The 19,662-nt window shown below is 39.6% G+C and overlaps 1 protein-coding gene across 1 annotated transcript in view; it reads left to right on the top strand.

Annotated features, from left to right (window-relative positions):
- The window catches only part of LOC143127791 (uncharacterized), an 84,058-nt gene that overhangs the window by 51,791 nt on the left and 12,605 nt on the right, over positions 1 to 19,662 (top strand). The window contains exon 16 of the mRNA XM_076289493.1: positions 13,642 to 13,742. Within this exon, the coding sequence (XP_076145608.1) occupies positions 13,642 to 13,742 (101 nt within the window). The remainder of the gene's footprint in view (positions 1 to 13,641; positions 13,743 to 19,662) is intronic.

Raw genomic sequence — 19,662 nt, 5'->3', positions numbered from 1 at the left:
AGTAACAAACTGCTGAAATGCAATAATGACATTTCTGACAGAATATGTGATTTCACATCATGTTTTCTATAACTAAATATTGAGGAGTTGTGCTTCATCTATTTCAAGTCATGCCATCTTAGAAAATGTTGAGACAAGCACGTCTGATGTTTGTCATTTAGAAGTTAGCAAGCTAAAATAGTTCACTACAGACTGCACTACAGATAACAACCGGAGGAAAGGCAATAAGTTAATTACATTTCTGACAGAATATGTGATTTTACATCTTATTTTCTACAACTAACGTTACATATTGAGAGGAGTAAAAATATCGCTCAACTTATTTCATGTAAGAGAACGCAACTTAGAAACGCGGCGCCCATTGATTTATTCAGCTTTGGTTTGCTATACTGTCTTGCCAATATAAGGCTTACCTAACAAGCAAATTGGTACTAGATAACAAACTTACCTACAGGTTATATACTAACAGGTTTTTAAATGAAACTGTCAAATGAAAATAACTGACATCAAAAGCAAACGATAATATTGCAAGCAGTTCAGAATTATACAGTTAGCTAAAGTTACGTGACGATGCACTAGCCCCCCGCTAAGCCATAATGTTGACGCTGATGAGAAAGCATATTACTGTCAAATAACATGATTTAAGGACTTCAAATTAAGATAAACCATAACTAGAACCGATGTAAAAACAATATTACCTCAGTTTATCCAGCTTTGTGGTTTCCAGTCGAGGCAAACTCCAACTTAAGTGCAGGTGGCATCCGGCTGTCCACGTGAAATGCACTGACTCAAGTGAAAATATTTTTTCAAGACTCATCTTCAAGTATCCAAAACATTTCGCGCCATAAACCCCTTAACCAATCATATCAAATTGAAGCTTATGTTGTCAGCATTACGGGGAAGATTTCAGAAATAAAATCAGTCATTGGACAGCTGAGATATTAGATGATTGGTCATCGTTAAAATTTTAACGAAATTAGAATGGTCGGGCTTGTAAGGGTTAAGCTTGCACCTGGAAGAGTTCTAAGCCACCTGGCAGAGCTCTAATGGGCTGGGCTGGGCTGTCTGTGTATATGAAGGTGTGTTCATGTAACTTTTGACCCGTATGTCCGATTTTCATAAATGAGGTACCGTTGGAATCCTTGGATGAGGCCGAGTTCCATGCTCCTGATCAAACCCACTCTTGCAGTTCCTCGGAACCGCAATTCTAGTTATTATATCTTCCTATTCACCCACTTTTTGGCCGAACTACTGCTCCTAGACCGTTTGAGCTATCGACGCAGTTCGAACTCCAAAAATTCAGGCCCGAACCGGTGTAACTTGCTTGTTGCTTTCGTGTCGCTGGCCCTTGTCGTTTTCGCGGTATTCCCGTTTTTCTGCGTTTTTTGGGCCCATTGAAATGAATGGCGGAATGTTCAGAATTCAAATTTCGATTGTGACATCACAGCTCTAATTGCTTAAGCTTGCACCTGGAAGAGTTCTAAGCCACCTGGCAGAGCTATAATGGGCTGGGCTGGGCTGTCTGTGTATATGAAGGTGTGTGCATGTAACTTTTGACCCGTATGTCCGATTTTCATAAATGAGGTACCGTTGGAATCCTTGGATAAGGCCGAGTTCCATGCCCCTGATCAAACCCACTCTTGCAGTTCCTCGGAACCGCAATTCTAGTTTATTATTCCTGTTCACCCACTTTTTGGCCGAACTACTGCTCCTAGACCGTTTGAGCTATCGACGCGGTTCGAACTCCAAAAATTCAGGCCCGAACCGGTGTAACTTGCTTGTTAATTTCGTGTCGCTGGCCCTTGTCGTTTTCGCGGTATTCCCGTTTTTCGGCGTTTTTGGGCCCCATTGAAATGAATGGCGGAATGTTCAGAATTCAAATTTCGATTGTGACATCACAGCTCTAATTGCTTAAGCTTGCACCTGGAAGAGTTCTAAGCCACCTGGCAGAGCTCTAATGGGCTGGGCTGGGCTGTCTGTGTATATGAAGGTGTGTGCATGTAACTTTTGACCCGTATGTCCGATTTTCATAAATGAGGTACCGTTGGAATCCTTGGATGAGGCCGAGTTCCATGCCCCTGATCAAACCCACTCTTGCAGTTCCTCGGAACCGCAATTCTAGTTATTTATTATTCCTGTTCACCCACTTTTTGGCCGAACTACTGCTCCTAGACCGTTTGAGCTATCGACGCGGTTCGAACTCCAAAAATTCAGGCCCGAACCGGTGTAACTTGCTTGTTGATTTCGTGTCGCTGGCCCTTGTCGTTTTCGCGGTATTCCCGTTTTTCTGCGTTTTTTGGGCCCATTGAAATGAATGGCGGAATGTTCAGAATTCAAATTTCGATTGTGACATCACAGCTCTAATTGCTTAAGCTTGCACCTGGAAGAGTTCTAAGCCACCTGGCAGAGCTATAATGGGCTGGGCTGGGCTGTCTGTGTATATGAAGGTGTGTGCATGTAACTTTTGACCCGTATGTCCGATTTTCATAAATGAGGTACCGTTGGAATCCTTGGATGAGGCCGAGTTCCATGCCCCTGATCAAACCCACTCTTGCAGTTCCTCGGAACCGCAATTCTAGTTTATTATTCCCGTTCACCCACTTTTTGGCCGAACTACTGCTCCTAGACCGTTTGAGCTATCGACGCGGTTCGAACTCCAAAAATTCAGGCCCGAACCGGTGTAACTTGCTTGTTGATTTCGTGTCGCTGGCCCTTGTCGTTTTCGCGGTATTCCCGTTTTTCTGCGTTTTTTGGGCCCATTGAAATGAATGGCGGAATGTTCAGAATTCAAATTTCGATTGTGACATCACAGCTCTAATTGCTTAAGCTTGCACCTGGAAGAGTTCTAAGCCACCTGGCAGAGCTCTAATGGGCTGGGCTGGGCTGTCTGTGTATATGAAGGTGTGTGCATGTAACTTTTGACCCGTATGTCCGATTTTCATCAATGAGGTACCGTTGGAATCCTTGAATGAAGCCCAGTTTAATGCCTTGCCAGCACTAAGTGTAAAGGTAATGTAAAAAAAGAGGAGACAGCGCGAAGCGCTGTCTCTTCTTTTTTTTAAAGCCAAACCATGTTGATACAGGTCATTAAAAAATATATATATATTTTCCAAATCCATTCAGCCCAGTTCAATGCCTTGCCAGCACTAAGTGTAAAGGTCGCGCTGTCTCCTCTTTTTTTTAAAGCCAAACCATGTTCATATAGGTCATTAAAAAAATAAATAAATAAAGTATTTCACCAATCCATTCAGCCCAGTCCTATACCCAGCTAGCTCCATTTGAACTTAGTCATGTGTACAGTTGTAAAAATTATTACAGTGAGAAACACACTTTCATACAGATATCATGCATATCCACGCAGCATTACTAATGAAGTTACTCATCGTTGCCCAGCAAGAAGTCCACAATCAATTCAATTGTCTTGCCACGATCTGTGGAGCTTACAGACAACGTTATATTACTATAGGTTCTGTATGCTATTTAAAGCCGACCTAACGCTGAGTCCCTTCTAGACGGTGTGTTGCAATGCATTCTGGGTGCTGTGCTGTGATTCGACGGCTCGTCACCTGACCCACCAAACAACAACTCTCTGGGATGTGGCAAATATCGCGTAAAAACTTGTTGCCGGTGTTGTGCCCCTTCTGGTTTTTCCACCTACTGGTTTCCGAGCTGTTTCCGAGCCTGTCCAGATGTCATGTATACCTATCAACAGCAGCTGACGGCTACCACGTCGACAGATTCGCTACATATTCATAAACATTTTACTGGCCTTTGCATGTCGCACCTCAATAAAAACTGCACTGAACTGAACTGAATACCTGAGAACTACATTACTATAACATTTTCCAGCGAGGAAAATGCTTTTTTAAAGTAACCTAATTTCGATTCTCTGTGTCGCGCTGGATTCGAACCTTCATCAGCAAAAGTATCACCATGCTAGACTGTCTCGCTCTCCACTAAACTATCAACATCTACATAACTTCTAGAACACAACGCTGTGTTCACTCAGTAGGCCTAGGCCATGATTCACCATTTATCTGAATATTTTGAAACAACTGGTTACCTTGATTTAGGCTTTAAAAACGTAACTGTATCATGCACTCTACCTTCTGTTACACCTCTGCGCTATTCATGTGCAAGGATTTGTCATAAATTCTACCAGGCAACGCACGAGTTATGAAACAATGGGTCTAAAACAACTGGTTACCCTGGACTGAAAACGCATGATCTCGCTCTCAAACAGCTAGGTTGCAATAGCCTACGTTCCCTGGATGCATATGCCTACACATTTTACTGGCCTTTGCGTTTCGCACCTTAATATAATCCGTACACAGCTGAGCACTATAACATTCTCCAGCGAGAAAATTATTTTTTAGAAGTCGCCTAATAATGACCATGACCATGATCTAGATTCGAACTCTCTTCAGGAAAACAAATTACACGCGTGACCACACCGTTCCCCACTACACCATCAACACTGTGTCAATGATCGTTTAACTATTTTCTATCAAGTCATACATCACTGTTTGTCTGAACATTCCGAAACAACTGGTTACCTTAATTTAGGCTTAAAACATATCGCTCTGCTACACCGCTGCGCCATCTGTGTGCAATGATTTGTCAAAAATTCTACCAGGCAGCATATGGATTCTGAAACAATGGGTCTGAAACCACTGCATGGTTACCCTGGCCTGGAAACGCATGAATTCGAGACTGTGAAAAACAGCTACAATAGCCAGTTCCTTTGGTTTAGGACAAGCAGATTTCTATGGCCATGGCGTCTCGTTTCCAAAATTATAGCCTATGCTATCCTACAACGTTATGTTTACGACGGAATATAAATATTTGCAACCCCTACAATGCTTTTCATTTCAGGTTTTTAATTTTAAAAGGTTAACCTCATATCCCTGTTATCACAAGCAGCTTGTTCTAAATTGGGATGAAACTGGTTACCTTGCCTCAATTAGGCTACAGATGATCCCCACAAGCTGCTTGCGCATATACCAACATTATGTGCTAGTTAATTTGCACCAAAAGCTCTCCAGCTCCAGCTGTTGAGTGTTTGACAGCGAGATCATGCGTTTTCAGTCCAGGGTAACCAGTTGTTTTAGGCCCAATTGTTTCATCATCCGTGCGCTGCCTGGCAGAATGTATGACAAATCCTTGCACATGAATAGCGCAGAGGTACAGAAGGTAGAGTGCATGATACAGTTACGTTTTTAAAGCCTAAATCAATTAAGGTAACCAGTTGTTTCAAAATATTCAGATGAACGGGAAATCATGGCCTACTGAGTGAAAACAACATCATGTCGAATGAGTTTTGTAGTTGTTAGTAGTGTGGTGGAGAGCGAGACAACCTAGCATGGTTTTACTTTTGCTGAGGAGGGTTCGAATCTAGCGCGACAGTTCATCGAAATTAGGTTACTTTTTAAAAATAGCATTTTTCCCGCTGGAGAATGTTATAGTGATGTAGTGCTCAGATGTTCAGTTCAGTACAGTTTATATTGAGGTGCGACACGCAAAGGCCCGTGAACTGTGTATGAATCCAAGGAACGTAGGCTATGGCAACCTAGCTGTTTGAGAGCGAGATCATGCGTTTCCAGGGCAGGGTAACCAGTTGTTTTAGACCCATTGTTTCATAACTCGTGCGTTGCCTGGTAGAATTTATGACAAATCCTTGCACATGGACAGCGCAGAGGTGTAACAGAAGGTAGAGTGCATGATACAGTTATGTTTTTAAAGCCTAAATCAAGGTAACCAGTTGTTTCAAAATACTCAGATAAACGGTGAATCATGGCCTAGGCCTACTGAGTGAACACAGCGTTATGTTCTGGAAGTTATGTAGATGTTGATAGTTTAGTGGAGAGCGAGGCGGTCTCGCATGGTGATTCTTTTGCTGATGAAGGTTCGAATCCAGCGCGACACAGAGAATCGAAATTAGGTTACTTTAAAAAAGCATTTTTCCCGCTGGAAAATGTTAAAGTAATATAGTGCTCAGGTATTCAGTTCAGTTCAGTGCAGTTTTTATTGAGGTGCGACATGCAAAGGCCAGTAAACTGTTTATGAATATGTAGCGAATCTGTCGACGTGGGTAGCAGTCAATTGCTGTTGATAGGTATACATGACATCTGGACAGGCTTGGAAACAGCTCGGAAACCAGTAGGTGGAAAAACCAGAAGGGGCACAACACCGGAACAACAGGGAAAAGGCAACAGGATAGCAGCACGAAAGATACACAGGATACACACGGAATTTTGATGGACGTCCTTATCAGTCTATGGTCTAACTTATAAACGTGTCGGGTCAACGTCAACGATAAGTAAGTTAGGCTAACGTAAACGTTAGCTATTTGCTGTTGTCATATGCTAGTGCTATATGCTTTAGGCTACGTGATGGCCATTTATCACACTAATTTTAGGTACTACTTTTACGAGGTCTGTAGTTCTGTCAAAATGTATCTTATCGTTGAACAGACTACAAGGTTATCTTCCTTAGACTTCGTAGATGTAGTTACTACAATTTGGAAGCGAATTTCGAAGTGTAAATATGGTTTTAGTGTGTAAACAGACCAACCGCGATTTTGCAATGAAGTTAATGGAGCCTTTTATGTAGGGCTACTAGGCTACTTTCACGAAGTCTGTAGTTCTGTCAAAATGTATCTTAACCATGTAGTATGTTTATAGATATCTTCCTTAGACTTCGTAGATGTAGTTACTACAATTTGGAAGCGAATTTCGAAGTACAAATATGGTTTAAATGTGTAAACAAGACGCCTGATGTTTAATGTTAATGAATGGGCACAGTATTATTGTGTACAGTAATGGGCTATCAGTAGTATGTAAACAGTTCATGTGTTATGTGATTTACATAAACTAGTAAACAACATAAATGTTAAAAGCTGGTATTGTGTTTCCTGAATTCTTACATTCAGGCATTCAAATGAAATGTAATTAAATAGCATATCAATCATGCAACAATGCAAAAACAATGAAACTAGTGTAGGCCTAATTATATTTTACATTAGTAAAGCAGTACTCTGATGTGCATGCTTTCACAAACTTTTGTGAACAATCTTAGCACTTTAAACATTGACTGTTTTGAAGTGCATGTATAACAATATAGTATAAAAATAATAATAATTGTGATGATATTACAATTTGATGGGGGGTGGGAGGAGGGGGTGGGTTCATGTAGGTGGGTTCATGTAGGTGGGCCCTATGACCCCAAAGTATGCCTTGACTGGGCCTCAGGTCAAAGAAGTTTGAGAAAGGCTGATGTAGACGACAAAGCAGCAAGGAGGCGTCGTGTGATCATTTAAACAAGTTTTATGACAAGGTCGATGAGGGTGGGAAAAATCGTACATTTCTGTGCAAACTTTGCCCGCACTTCAGTCACATTGTCTTTTAAGAAAATGCAGTCCATTTTTCGGTTTCAGCAGTCAACAACCTTGACTATTTGAAGATACTAATCTATTGTGTACAGTAATGGGCTATCAGTAGTATGTAAACAGTTCATGTGTTATGTGATTTACATAAACTAGTAAACAACATAAATGTTAAAAGCTGGTATTGTGTTTCCTGAATTCTTACATTCAGGCATTCAAATGAAATGTAATTAAATAGCATATCAATCATGCAACAATGCAAAAACAATGAAACTAGTGTAGGCCTAATTATATTTTACATTAGTAAAGCAGTACTCTGATGTGCATGCTTTCACAAACTTTTGTGAACAATCTTAGCACTTTAAACATTGACTGTTTTGAAGTGCATGTATAGCAATATAGTATAAAAAAAATAATAATTGTGATGATATTACAATTTGATGGGGGGTGGGAGGAGGGGGTAGGTTCATGTAGGTGGGCCCTATGACCCCAAAGTATGCCTTGACTGGGCCTCAGGTCAAAGAAGTTTGAGAAAGGCTGATGTAGACGACAAAGCAGCAAGGAGGCGTCGTGTGATCATTTAAACAAGTTTTATGACAAGGTTGATGAGGGTGGGAAAAATCGTACATTTCTGTGCAAACTTTGCCCGCACTTCAGTCACATTGTCTTTTAAGAAAATGCAGTCCATTTTTCGGTTTCAGCAGTCAACAACCTCAGAACTGACCCTTCAGGCCTCTCAGGAGGCACTGGCCTTCTAACCTAGCGACCACCTGAGCAACCAGCATGATTGCCCTAGCAACCAGCATAGCAACCACGTTATTTATGCGTTTTAGCTTATTGGATGTTGCGTTGATGCAGATAACTTTTGATCCGTGTGCCCGATTTTCATAAATGAGGTACCGTTGGAATCCTTGGATGAGGCCGAGTTCCGTGCCCCAGATCAAACCCACTCTTGCAGTTCCTCGGAACCGCAATTCTAGTTGTTGTTGACACCCATTTTTTTAGACTCCTTAATATGTCTAGTTAACAATAAAAGATGTTAACATTGCTGCAAATTGTCCCATGACTGTTTTTCAGAGCTGTCTTTAGAACCTGTGCAATAGCGAGTTTTACAATTAAGAAATTTCAATTCATATAACTTTTCAACCAGACATGATATAAAGACAAATGAGACCACTTTTTCATATAAATACAACATGGGGAATTGATTAGAGGGGTTAATTTATTGATAGAAACACTTTTTGACTATGTTAAGGCCTAAATGATCTAAAAATGATCTAATATTCGGCAAATCCGAACAGGAAACTGTGCATAAATGTTGTAAAGTTGAATGCAAATGCATCTATTTGTAACTGAATTCATTCATTAACATCAGGTGATCACCAAACATATTGCCATTAAACCTAGTCTACCAATGAAATATCCGTAAGCCTTAATAATGCCATGATTCATGCTCACTGCAAATGATTTAGTTCAATTGTGTTGGAGCCATACCATGGAACCATACAGCATACAGTCAGATCTTGAAATCATACACATTCAAAACATTTTGCCAGACAACTAACGCGCACACACACACACACACACACACACACACAACCTAGTTAACCTCTCCAGTAAGACAATGGACATTACTACACTTGAACTGGAGGGTAAAGTGAAAGCTTAAAAGCTTGAAATAATAGTGAAGATGTTCACAATAGATGTTTCCACAATGTCCCAGCAAATAATAATGCAAACACTCCACTCTTAGTGGAGTTTCAGCCTGTGGTTGTTGAGTTGTATTAATACTGTAGGAGCTACTATGTCTTTTTGGCAGTTACAGTCTAGAACATTCTATACATGGATTTCTATGCAACGTCACAAAAACATGCGTGCGCAACCAAGAGGCAGAAAGCACCATAGAACAGCATAGAGCAATGCAAAAGAGCAAAAGAATAAAATGAGTTTTTGTGCTGAAAACTGCACCAATTCGAAATCACGATGGTTAGAGAATGTTAAATCTGTTCAATATCCCTAACGGAATGTATGTCTTTGCCAAAAATGACAAAATACGGTGTTATATTAATAATGCAAATGAACGTCAAACTTTGATGTAAGCGCTGAAGAGTCTTTCAAACGATTTAAACTCAAGTGAAAGCGTTGGTAACATTGTCGGTGATAGCCGTATGTATCAAGATCCAAACCTTCCAGTGTGGTAAGAATAAGGTTACATACCGTTTCCATTCGATGAACTGATCCTGTTGGCTGAAAGCATCCTTGTGTGCTGAAAGCATCCTTGTGTGCTGCAGTCAGGTCAGGTGGGCTTGCTCTGTTTCTTGAGTCTTTCTTCGTTTCTGTTGCAAATGGTTTCTGTAAGTGAAACAAAATCTGTCACGACATGAAGGACGGCACTGAGCCTCAGCAGCATGTAGATCCTTTCCATGAACCTGTCGATACAGGCGCATTTGTCCTAGTCCTTGTGCTTGCAATTCAATCTTCTGCCATGCCGAATCTTTATGCTTCCATGAGGCAAACTTCACCGGCCTTTCAGTTTTTCCATGCACCTTTATTTCAAGCTTTTCACAGAATATACACTCAGGGGGAAATAATGCTGATTCACCTTCAGTTGGCCTGATCTTTTTCCGTGGAGAATGGTGCCGGGTCCCAGATGTTGATGGTTCATTTGATGTAAGCGCTGAAGAGTCTTTCAAACGATTTAAACTCAAGTGAAAGCGTTGGTAACATTGTCGGTGATAGCCGTATGTATCAAGATCCAAACCTTCCAGTGTGGTAGGAATAAGGTTACATACCGTTTCCATTCTATGAACTGATCCTGTTGGCTGAGCAAGTCGTTTGTCTCGGACTGTGAGGAGCTGTGACAGCTTTTCATGTGGAGCTCCTTTAATTGTCTTGAATGATGTGAAGTTTCCATGGGCAATCCCAACTATGTGTAAGATACATATCTGAACTCCTTGTTGAGAAGAACTAGTTTTTGCCTTTGACTTACAGTAGGCATAGTTTTGGTGCCATCCAGCTACACACCACGCTCAATGTGTGCACGAGAAAATCAAGCATCTCTATTTCAGTTAGTTGGTTAGTTCAGTGACCCACCACACATAACCCCCAACATTCTAAGTTGTCAGTTATGACAGTTACCAATACACGGGTTTCCCGTTTACCAACAAAACTAGATGCGTGCGCAGCCGTGAGGCACAAGACGCTTGGTGGCCGTCCACAACGTTATAAACTTAACCTAAATAGTCAGCTGCTGTAAGCTACAATCGGATTTTATTGTATACCCCTGTTGTCTCAATGATAATAACATCTCATTTCAGACTATATTTCAAAGTTTGACGTTCATTTGCATTATTAATATAACATCGTATTTTGTCATTTTTGGCGAAGACATACATTCCGTTAGGGATATTGAACAGATTTAACATTCTCTAACCATCGTGATTTCGAATTGGTGCAGTTTTCAGCACAAAAACTCATTTTATTCTTTTGCTCTTTTGCATTGCTCTATGCTGTTCTATGGTGCTTTCTGCCTCTTGGTTGCGCACGCATGTTTTTGTGACGTTGCATAGAAATCCATGTATAGAATGTTCAGTACAGTATTAATACAACTCAACAACCACAGGCTGAAACTCCACACTGAACTGTGGAGATTTTGTGGAGTGTTTGCATTATTATTTGCTGGGACATTGTGGAAACATCTATTGTGAACATCTTCACTATTATTTCAAGCTTTTAAGCTTTCACTTTACCCTCCAGTTCAAGTGTAGTAATGTCCATTGTCTTACTGGAGAGGTTAACTAGGTTGTGTGTGTGTGTGTGTGTGTGCGTTAGTTGTCTGGCAAAATGTTTTGAATGTGTATGATTTCAAGATCTGACTGTATGCTGTATGGTTCCATGGTATGGCTCCAACACAATTGAACTAAATCATTTGCAGTGAGCATGAATCATGGCATTATTAAGGCTTACGGATATTTAATTGGTAGACTAGGTTTAATGGCAATATGTTTGGTGATCACCTGATGTTAATGAATGAATTCAGTTACAAATAGATGCATTTGCATTCAACTTTACAACATTTATGCACAGTTTCCTGTTCGGATTTGCCGAATATTAGATCATTTTTAGATCATTTAGGCCTTAACATAGTCAAAAAGTGTTTCTATCAATAAATTAACCCCTCTAATCAATTCCCCATGTTGTATTTATATGAAAAAGTGGTCTCATTTGTCTTTATATCATGTCTGGTTGAAAAGTTATATGAATTGAAATTTCTTAATTGTAAAACTCGCTATTGCACAGGTTCTAAAGACAGCTCTGAAAAACAGTCATGGGACAATTTGCAGCAATGTTAACATCTTTTATTGTTAACTAGACATATTAAGGAGTCTAAAAAAATGGGTGTCAACAACAATTACGGGGGTTGCGCGTGGACCCCCTCTAATGACTAGACTAATTAGAGCCATTCCAACTGTCAGTTATCGTCAACTATCTACCTAAATAATTTAACCATTTAAATTATCCACCTATTTAACTGTTCAGTCATTCCAACTATATTAAACCTTATCTACCAAGCAAATAATTTAACCATATAAACTACCCACCTATTTAACTATTCAGTCATTCCAACTATATTAAACCTCATCTACCTAGCAACCAATATAGTTTGTTTGTACTCTATTTTCATGCACTGTATTTCCTTCAGGAAATGCTTTTCTAGTTATTTTTTGTAATTATTAAGTCTTAGTTCAAAGTTATATTTATGAAGCTTACTAAGTCTTTTAATACTGGTAACTTTGATTTGGTTGTTGTTGTTATTATGTTTTTGTTCAAAAGACTAAGTTTCATATCTTAAGTTTCTATTTTTATACATTTTATTTATCAGAACTTTAATATATTTCGATGTTCCACTGTGACAATATTATTTAAAAATAAACAAGTTTGTTTTTGAAATGCATTATCATATTATTTTAGTCAATACTCATAAATAACTACAAATAACTAATGTTAGGGAAATCTGTTAATGTTTTGTTGCACGTTTCTGAAAAAAATATATCGGCCGATATATCGGAATATCGGATTTTTAAATCAACAAATATTTGTATCGGTATCGGCCTTCAAAATCCTTTATCGGTCGGGCTCTACTTTCAAGTGACAAAAACGGCAAATTCCCAAGTTCACATTAAAACTGTTGGACATGAAAGGCCACATGGACTACAAACGAACTACAACGTGACGACAAAAGTGGTGACGAGCCCCTAACTGGGCAACTCTGTTAGCAAAATCAGTTTCCGACCTCTGACTCACACATTATGTGACGTGAATGACGTGGAATGATGATGTTTTCACTGGGAAAAAGGTTTTTCCGAAGCCCATGAACGCTAGGTGAGCATCTGGGTTTTTGATGGATCTTGTCGTCACAGCAATGTATTAGGGGTGCGAAATCACGATAGATGACAGGCAAAACCTTATTGCTGAATAAATTAGCCATGATGTTGAACACGTTTTTAGCATGTTCTAGTTGGAATAGTAGTCTAATGTAATACAGTATTTGATGCAATTTTCTGCGATATTTTAGAGGAGGCTGAGCTTTCCCTGTAGTCTTAGCAATCGCCTCTGATGAACATGAACTGACAATTACTGTAATATAATAGGGCTGTCAATCGATTAAAAAAATTAATCTAATTAATTACATACTCTGCGATTAATTAATCTAAATTAATCGCATATATGATTTTTGCTGTGAAAGTATTTTAGTGACATTAAAGTTCAAAAACTCTTTTATTATTATTTTAATAATGGCCATAATAATCTATGATATGACCTAATATGCTGAGGAAATAAATTCAAAAGTGCTTCGGGAAGAAGTTTTTTTTTTTTATCACATACATTGCAGAGGACTTTATTTTAATCAACACTTTATTTTTATCAACACCATCAAGCCGTTTTTGAAAAGTAAATGTTCCAATCAATGATCTAGGCAGCACATTTTCTTCTCTCTCCTTCATTTTACAGTCTAATGGTTACTGACTACAACGGCTCAGGGTCAAAGGTCATACAGAATCGATTAATCTGCGTTATTTTTTTTAAATGTATCAGTTAATTTGACAGCCCTATAATATAATAATATGAAATACATCAATGTTATATAATCAACCAAATTAATTAACCTTTGTCAATGTGTGTGTGTGTGTGTGTGTGTGTGTGTGTGTGTGTGTGTGTGTGTGTATTGTATGTGTGTGTGTGTTTACTACCCCCAGAATGTCGTAATGATAAGGCTTTCCACTGCAAGTCCAATGTGTGTATCTCTCAACACGCTCGTAATGACGGAGTCCCAGACTGTCTGGATGGAGATGATGAGGTTATGACTACCACACCACCATTGAGCATTTCTGTTTAACACTCAACTTGAACACCCCCCCCCCCCCCATCATCTGATCAATATACTGTAACTACAGTATGACAAACTTTTAAGATGTTACTTGAAACGTTAATGGTTAATTAATTTAATAGTAATGATCTAACAATGTTTGTGTGTGTGTGTGTGTGTGTGTGTGTGTGTGTGTGTGAGAGTCCATTAAGAAATGTTTTGCTGTGTCAGCATTATTATATATACATAACATATATATCCATTTGTCACTTATATCCATAATGTGCCATTATAACCAGAATGGCTCAAAACAACATAGTATTTGGATTTTGTTATGTCTATTTCATCTATGAATGCAAAGTACTCTGTGTTATTCAAATGTATAGTGCTGTGCCCATTCAAACATGTCATTCCTGTAGGAAACCCATATCCCAATTACATGCCCACAGGTATGCCTGCTTTAAACATAAAATGATAAACATAACATGAATATTATATTATATTAGCCAATAATGAATGTGACATAAGCTTAACAGCTGTTTTGAGTTAAGGCTATGTTTATTGTTAAGCTTATTGAATAACTTCCTGATTCTGTTTTTTGTTGCAAAATCCACGGAATCATTTTATGCAAGCAAACTGCAAACAGGGAGTCTTTATTGTTGATGTCAAACATGATCATCATCCAAACATCTTGCATCTTGACCCACATTGTGCCCTGATTCAGTGCTGCCAAAACTCCACTTACCCTCTCTGTCTCTGGTCCTGCGCTGTGCTGTGTGAGAGGGGGAGTGGCTATGGTAGAGTGGAGAAACCCAACGTGTGCTGCTTTTACCGATATATTTAAAGGATAATTCCGGTATTTAGCACTTTGAGTCCCTTTTCTGGTTTGTTTTGGATGAACTAGAGTGGTGGACACCGAAAATTTTGACGATGAGTCCTGTCTCGACTTTTCTGACTCGTTTTGAATCGCCTTTGACTACTTCAGAGTGGCTGCCTATTAGGGTTGGGCACCGAAACACGGTTCTAATATGGCACCGGCAAACTGTAGTAACTGCATTGAATAACAACGTGGATTTCGGTGCCTCATTTCGGTGCTTAAATAGCATTTTTTTAATTAATTTTTTAATAGGCATCACTGCATGTCATGCGCCATCTCTAACATCTTGCTCTGATAGCAACACATCCAGATACAGTTACCCAACATAAACACTGGATGTATAAACCAGAGGGGTGCAGTGGACAGTGTTTGACAGCTTGCTTGAGCTCAAGTAGCTTATTTTAAAGCGATATCAGGAGTTCCTGTCAAAATCCAGCAGTGGGCCTAACTACACACAAGCAAAAGGCTATGAAACAACATCAACAGTAGCCTATACGTTACACGAAATCCTTGCTAATGCGCTAACTGGCATTTATTTGAAATGTTATCAGCAAAGTTGTAAGGTGAAAACTTTATTTCAAGGTGTGTTCTAAACAACATAATGGCATGATATTAATCTTTCATGTGCATGAGGTCCATATAGCATCACAATAAATATGAAGATCATGTTAAAAGTTAGCTGGCAAAAACATAAATATCTAGGTTACATACCTGATGTCACTGAGCTGTCAGAGACTATGAAACCATCTCCGTACATTATTGCTAAACTCAGCTGACTGGTGTTAGCGCATAGCCAATAGTTGCTGTTAAAATGCCTACTAGGCTAGGGCAGACATCCCAAGTCTCCCGGAAGTTCCGGGAGTCTCCCGCATATTGATAGCGGCTCCCTGACGCCCGCAAATTAGATAAAATCTCCCGGAATCTAGAGTGAGCGATCAAGAGCGCGCATGCGAGACCGCGTGTGCATCTGAGTGTAGCGCGCACACGATGGGAGGGAGGGAGGGGTGGTGCGTGTGTGTCTGAGCACATCCAAGACAGATCCTGATTGGCCTGTTTCGCTAAATCAACCAATCAGTTTTCAGTGTAGGCGGGCTTTTATCTCTTTTCTCCCGAACTTAATTAATCAGTTCAGTGTATAGAAACAGGAGGGTCATGGCAGAGTCAGTGCCTCAAAAAAAGGAAAATGTAAGACCCATTTCAAAGTGTAGGCTACCCTTGTCTCATAAGAGTAAAACATAATGATGGACCTAGTCTTGCACCCTGCACTGTTTGTAACAGTGACTTTAGCATTGTCCATAGCGGGTTAAATGATTGCAAAAGACATGTTGAGATGAGTTTAACAAGTGTCAAAGTCATGTGCATATTATTCAGGCCTATAGCCTACTAGATGGCTAGTTGCCAAGGCTACATGAAAAGACCAAACTACCAAAATCTACATATTTTATTTTCACAATTTATATATATAGGCCTTCCTTATTTGTTGTCCTGACTAGACATTATTGAACATATTAATCTTTTTTTTTTTTTTTGGGGGGGAGGGGTTCATGATACCTAAACACTTCAACACCGACATGTAGCCTAACATGTTCAAAACTAGACTGCATTTCCGGCGGGAACTGCGAAAGTGTGCTTGCCCTGGTCCGGTCAGCAACGTGAGCAGACAGTGGCATACGCTATGCTGAACCTGGCTTGATCCAAGCATTCTAACAGTGCCTTTCAGTGTTGTAGCAGTGGCAATATCTCAAAAGCTCTAGGAGGGCTATTCAACTATTGACATGCGGTTTGTTGGATTTTACCTGTGGCCTGCCTTCAAATTTAGCTTCTATGATAAGATCAAATCAATAAAATAGAACGACAGCAGTGATTGGCTGCAAAAATAAATAATGTCACATGTCTTGCGCCTCTCAAACTGGGCTATCAGGTAACCTACAGAAGAATTGCAATTATGAAATATGACCAAGGCATTAAAATGCTGCTTGTTTGTCAGGATACTTTTTCACGGATTTATTTTAAAAAAATATGAGCTATGAGTGTGGATGTTATATATTCCATCCCCTAATTATGTTTTACTGGTTTATTTGACAAATAATCTATATGGATTTGCTCTATAAAGACCTTATGTCTGTTTGGGATTATTTTGAGAGCCTGGGATTGTTTTGAGAGCATCTGTATCTCAGATGTATCTCAGAATAAAGGAATAAAGGAATACTTCATATTACTCTAAACCACCTTCTGTAAATCAACTGTATACTACTGTCTACATTCCACTATACAGTATGTCTTGTCTCTGTATATTTCATCCCCTTTCTATACTTTGTATCACATTACATGTATACATGTGTCGCGGCCCTTTAACAGGACTATAGGCCAATGAACTCCCCCCAGACTCACAAACCACAGAAATTTGAAAAGGCAATACTTTTATTATTAACAGGCACTAAATTCATAGACAGAGTTCTCTGCCACTGATCTTAAAATGCTCTAAAAAGGAAAACTACATAGGGCGGTGGGACCGGCATGGACAATGGTAACTAAGTTACACAAATAGCAATAACATATTTTAGAAGATTAACCGCCAAGTGAATAAATAGTTCAAGTTGCACACTAAGGGCCTGTTTACACGTATCTAGATATTTGAATAAACGCATACTTTTGTATGCGTTTGGCCCTTTCGTTTACACGTAATCGGAGATTTATCTCCCTCAAACGCATACTTTTACAAACGCACTCCAAAGTGAAGATTTCTTAAAACGATGACGCGTTCAATTGTGTCGTGGGTCAATTCGATTTCATATGTGCAGCAAAGATTCTAGAGCGGAGCTTTTGACGTGCAGTGCAGTGCCTGCCTGAACATTTACATTTCACACAAACTGTAGCCTACACACCACACGTGATATGCGATTATTTTTAATATTTCGCATACTATTTCGTGCTCACCTCACACAGGTTCACACAGCAACTGTCTGTTGACTTCTGAGTTAATTATAGAGTTGTTTAGTTGTTTACTTCATGTAGCTAAGTAAGTCTCTCTTGTGACGCTAACATAGCCTAGGCTAGGCTAGGCCTACTCAATGGATTATAACATGTTGGATTAAGTAATCTTCATTTCCAAACCTAGAGGATGTACATGTATGTAGAAGATAAGGTAGGCTATGTTTGTTATTCTGGCCCGCTGTGGCATGATTAATTGCCGTATCTGAGAAGTTATGCTATGGTGAGTTTTAAATGGGTTTGCTATTCTGGTTAGTTTTGGCATAACATGCGAGTTTTTGCGTTATTAGCACATTGAAACGTGTTGTGATGTTGGCTCTGCATGCTTCCAACACTGTCATTAAAACAGCCCCATTCCCCCGACCTTCTCAGTTAAAATGTGTGCGTGCAGACTAGCCTAGCAACTCATGGATACTCAATATCCTACCACACTTACATCACGGCAGTGTTATTACATGTCTTTATTAAAATGCAGATATATTCTCATGAATTAGCCTAGGCCATGGGTTCCCAAACTCCATCAATGTGGGCCTCCCCTCCGAAAACAGTGACACCTCCGCGCCCCCCCGACAATCATTTTCAAATAATGATCTTCACTTCAGTTAAGCCACTTAAATCGGTGCTATACTATGCTATGCAATGCAATGAATTTTCATCTTATTTTTGACGTTTGGCTTTGTTGCCCATATCAGGCTCGGTCCATGCAGCGATAAAATGTGACAAATCTGTCCATTTTAAGTTAGCTATCGGAACGTCACATATTACCGTCACGTATGTCCAACCTCTTACGTGTATCTGTCACTTAATATTCATTTCTATACAAACCAAGGCGGCGGATTCCTAAGGAACGCAAGCACCCACACCATAAGTTTATCTAAATTAGCTATGTACCAAAAAATACATTTTACCGTGACTCGAGGAGCTGTAAACAGTGTTGTAAGGCTGCATGTACAAATCACTTTCGTTCACTAGTAGCCTATCTTGCAGCTAGCTCGGCTGGCGCCACTGTTAAATTACGTTATGAAGTTTGGCACAATACATTCTCACTCAGGATAGGGATCAATAATACTTTCCACTATCCCAAATATTTAGTGTACATCTCTTCTATGATTTATTTCGATTTTATAATGTTGACAATTACATAATCATTGAAAAAAAAACATAGATAGTTCTAACATGAAATAAACGTTTTTCCTTCTTTTTTGAATCAACCTTCCGCGCCTCCCCTCAAATTATTTGGCGCCCCCCAGGGGAGGCGCGCCTCACAGTTTGGGAACCTCTTTTATTGGATGTAATTAAGATCGCAGGATGTGTGGGCGTACTGTATACACGCACGGCATTCTAAATCGCCTGTTTACGTTGTGGATATCTAAATAAATGTAGCCTAATGTTTTTAACCAGTCATGGGTGTCTTGGGTGTAAAACCAATGAGAGTGGCATTCGTCATTCCAGCAAGCAGTGCAACATAACAGCTCATCAGTGTTTTCATTACTGATTTGGTGTAAGTGGCGTTGATATAAAGCAGGCATCGCCAACCTATTTTCATCCAAGTGCTGCTTTGACAAAATGAACATGAGCGAGAGCTAATGTTTATAGGCTATTAGTAGGCTAGCATGTAATCCGTGCCCTCTTGAACTTTCCTCACTTTATACTGTACTAAGAGAAAGTAGCCTAGTTCTACCTCGTCGGTCCACATGTAGGCTATGAGTTGCTTTATGAGTCACTTTTTGCCATAATTTCCCTTCGGTTTAATCAGCCCAAAACGCGTAGCCTTCTGTACATTTTAAATTTACCTAAGTTTATTCTCGGATATGCAATTGAACTTTGACTGGGATAGTGCAATCTGTTGGCCTGGCATGTTACAGACGCCGAGTTGTGTAAAGTGAACAGTGAGATGTTGGTAGGCTTTTGCACATTTTAATCGTTCCTTGCCACGATATAACATAACTGACAACTCATCTCCATCTCATATTGTGTATTGTTGGCCTATCATAGCCTACTGTGTTGTGCATGTAATTTCTGCCAAACTGATAAACTAGCACT

The sequence above is a fragment of the Alosa pseudoharengus genome, unplaced genomic scaffold, assembly GCF_046254945.1.
Source record: "Alosa pseudoharengus isolate Yale_2024_CS ecotype anadromous, Long Island Sound unplaced genomic scaffold, YU_APseudo_1.1 YU_APseudo_1.1_scf_17, whole genome shotgun sequence".
NCBI classification, from domain to species: domain Eukaryota; kingdom Metazoa; phylum Chordata; class Actinopteri; order Clupeiformes; family Clupeidae; genus Alosa; species Alosa pseudoharengus.
This window is presented reverse-complemented; position numbering and strand designations above follow the sequence as displayed.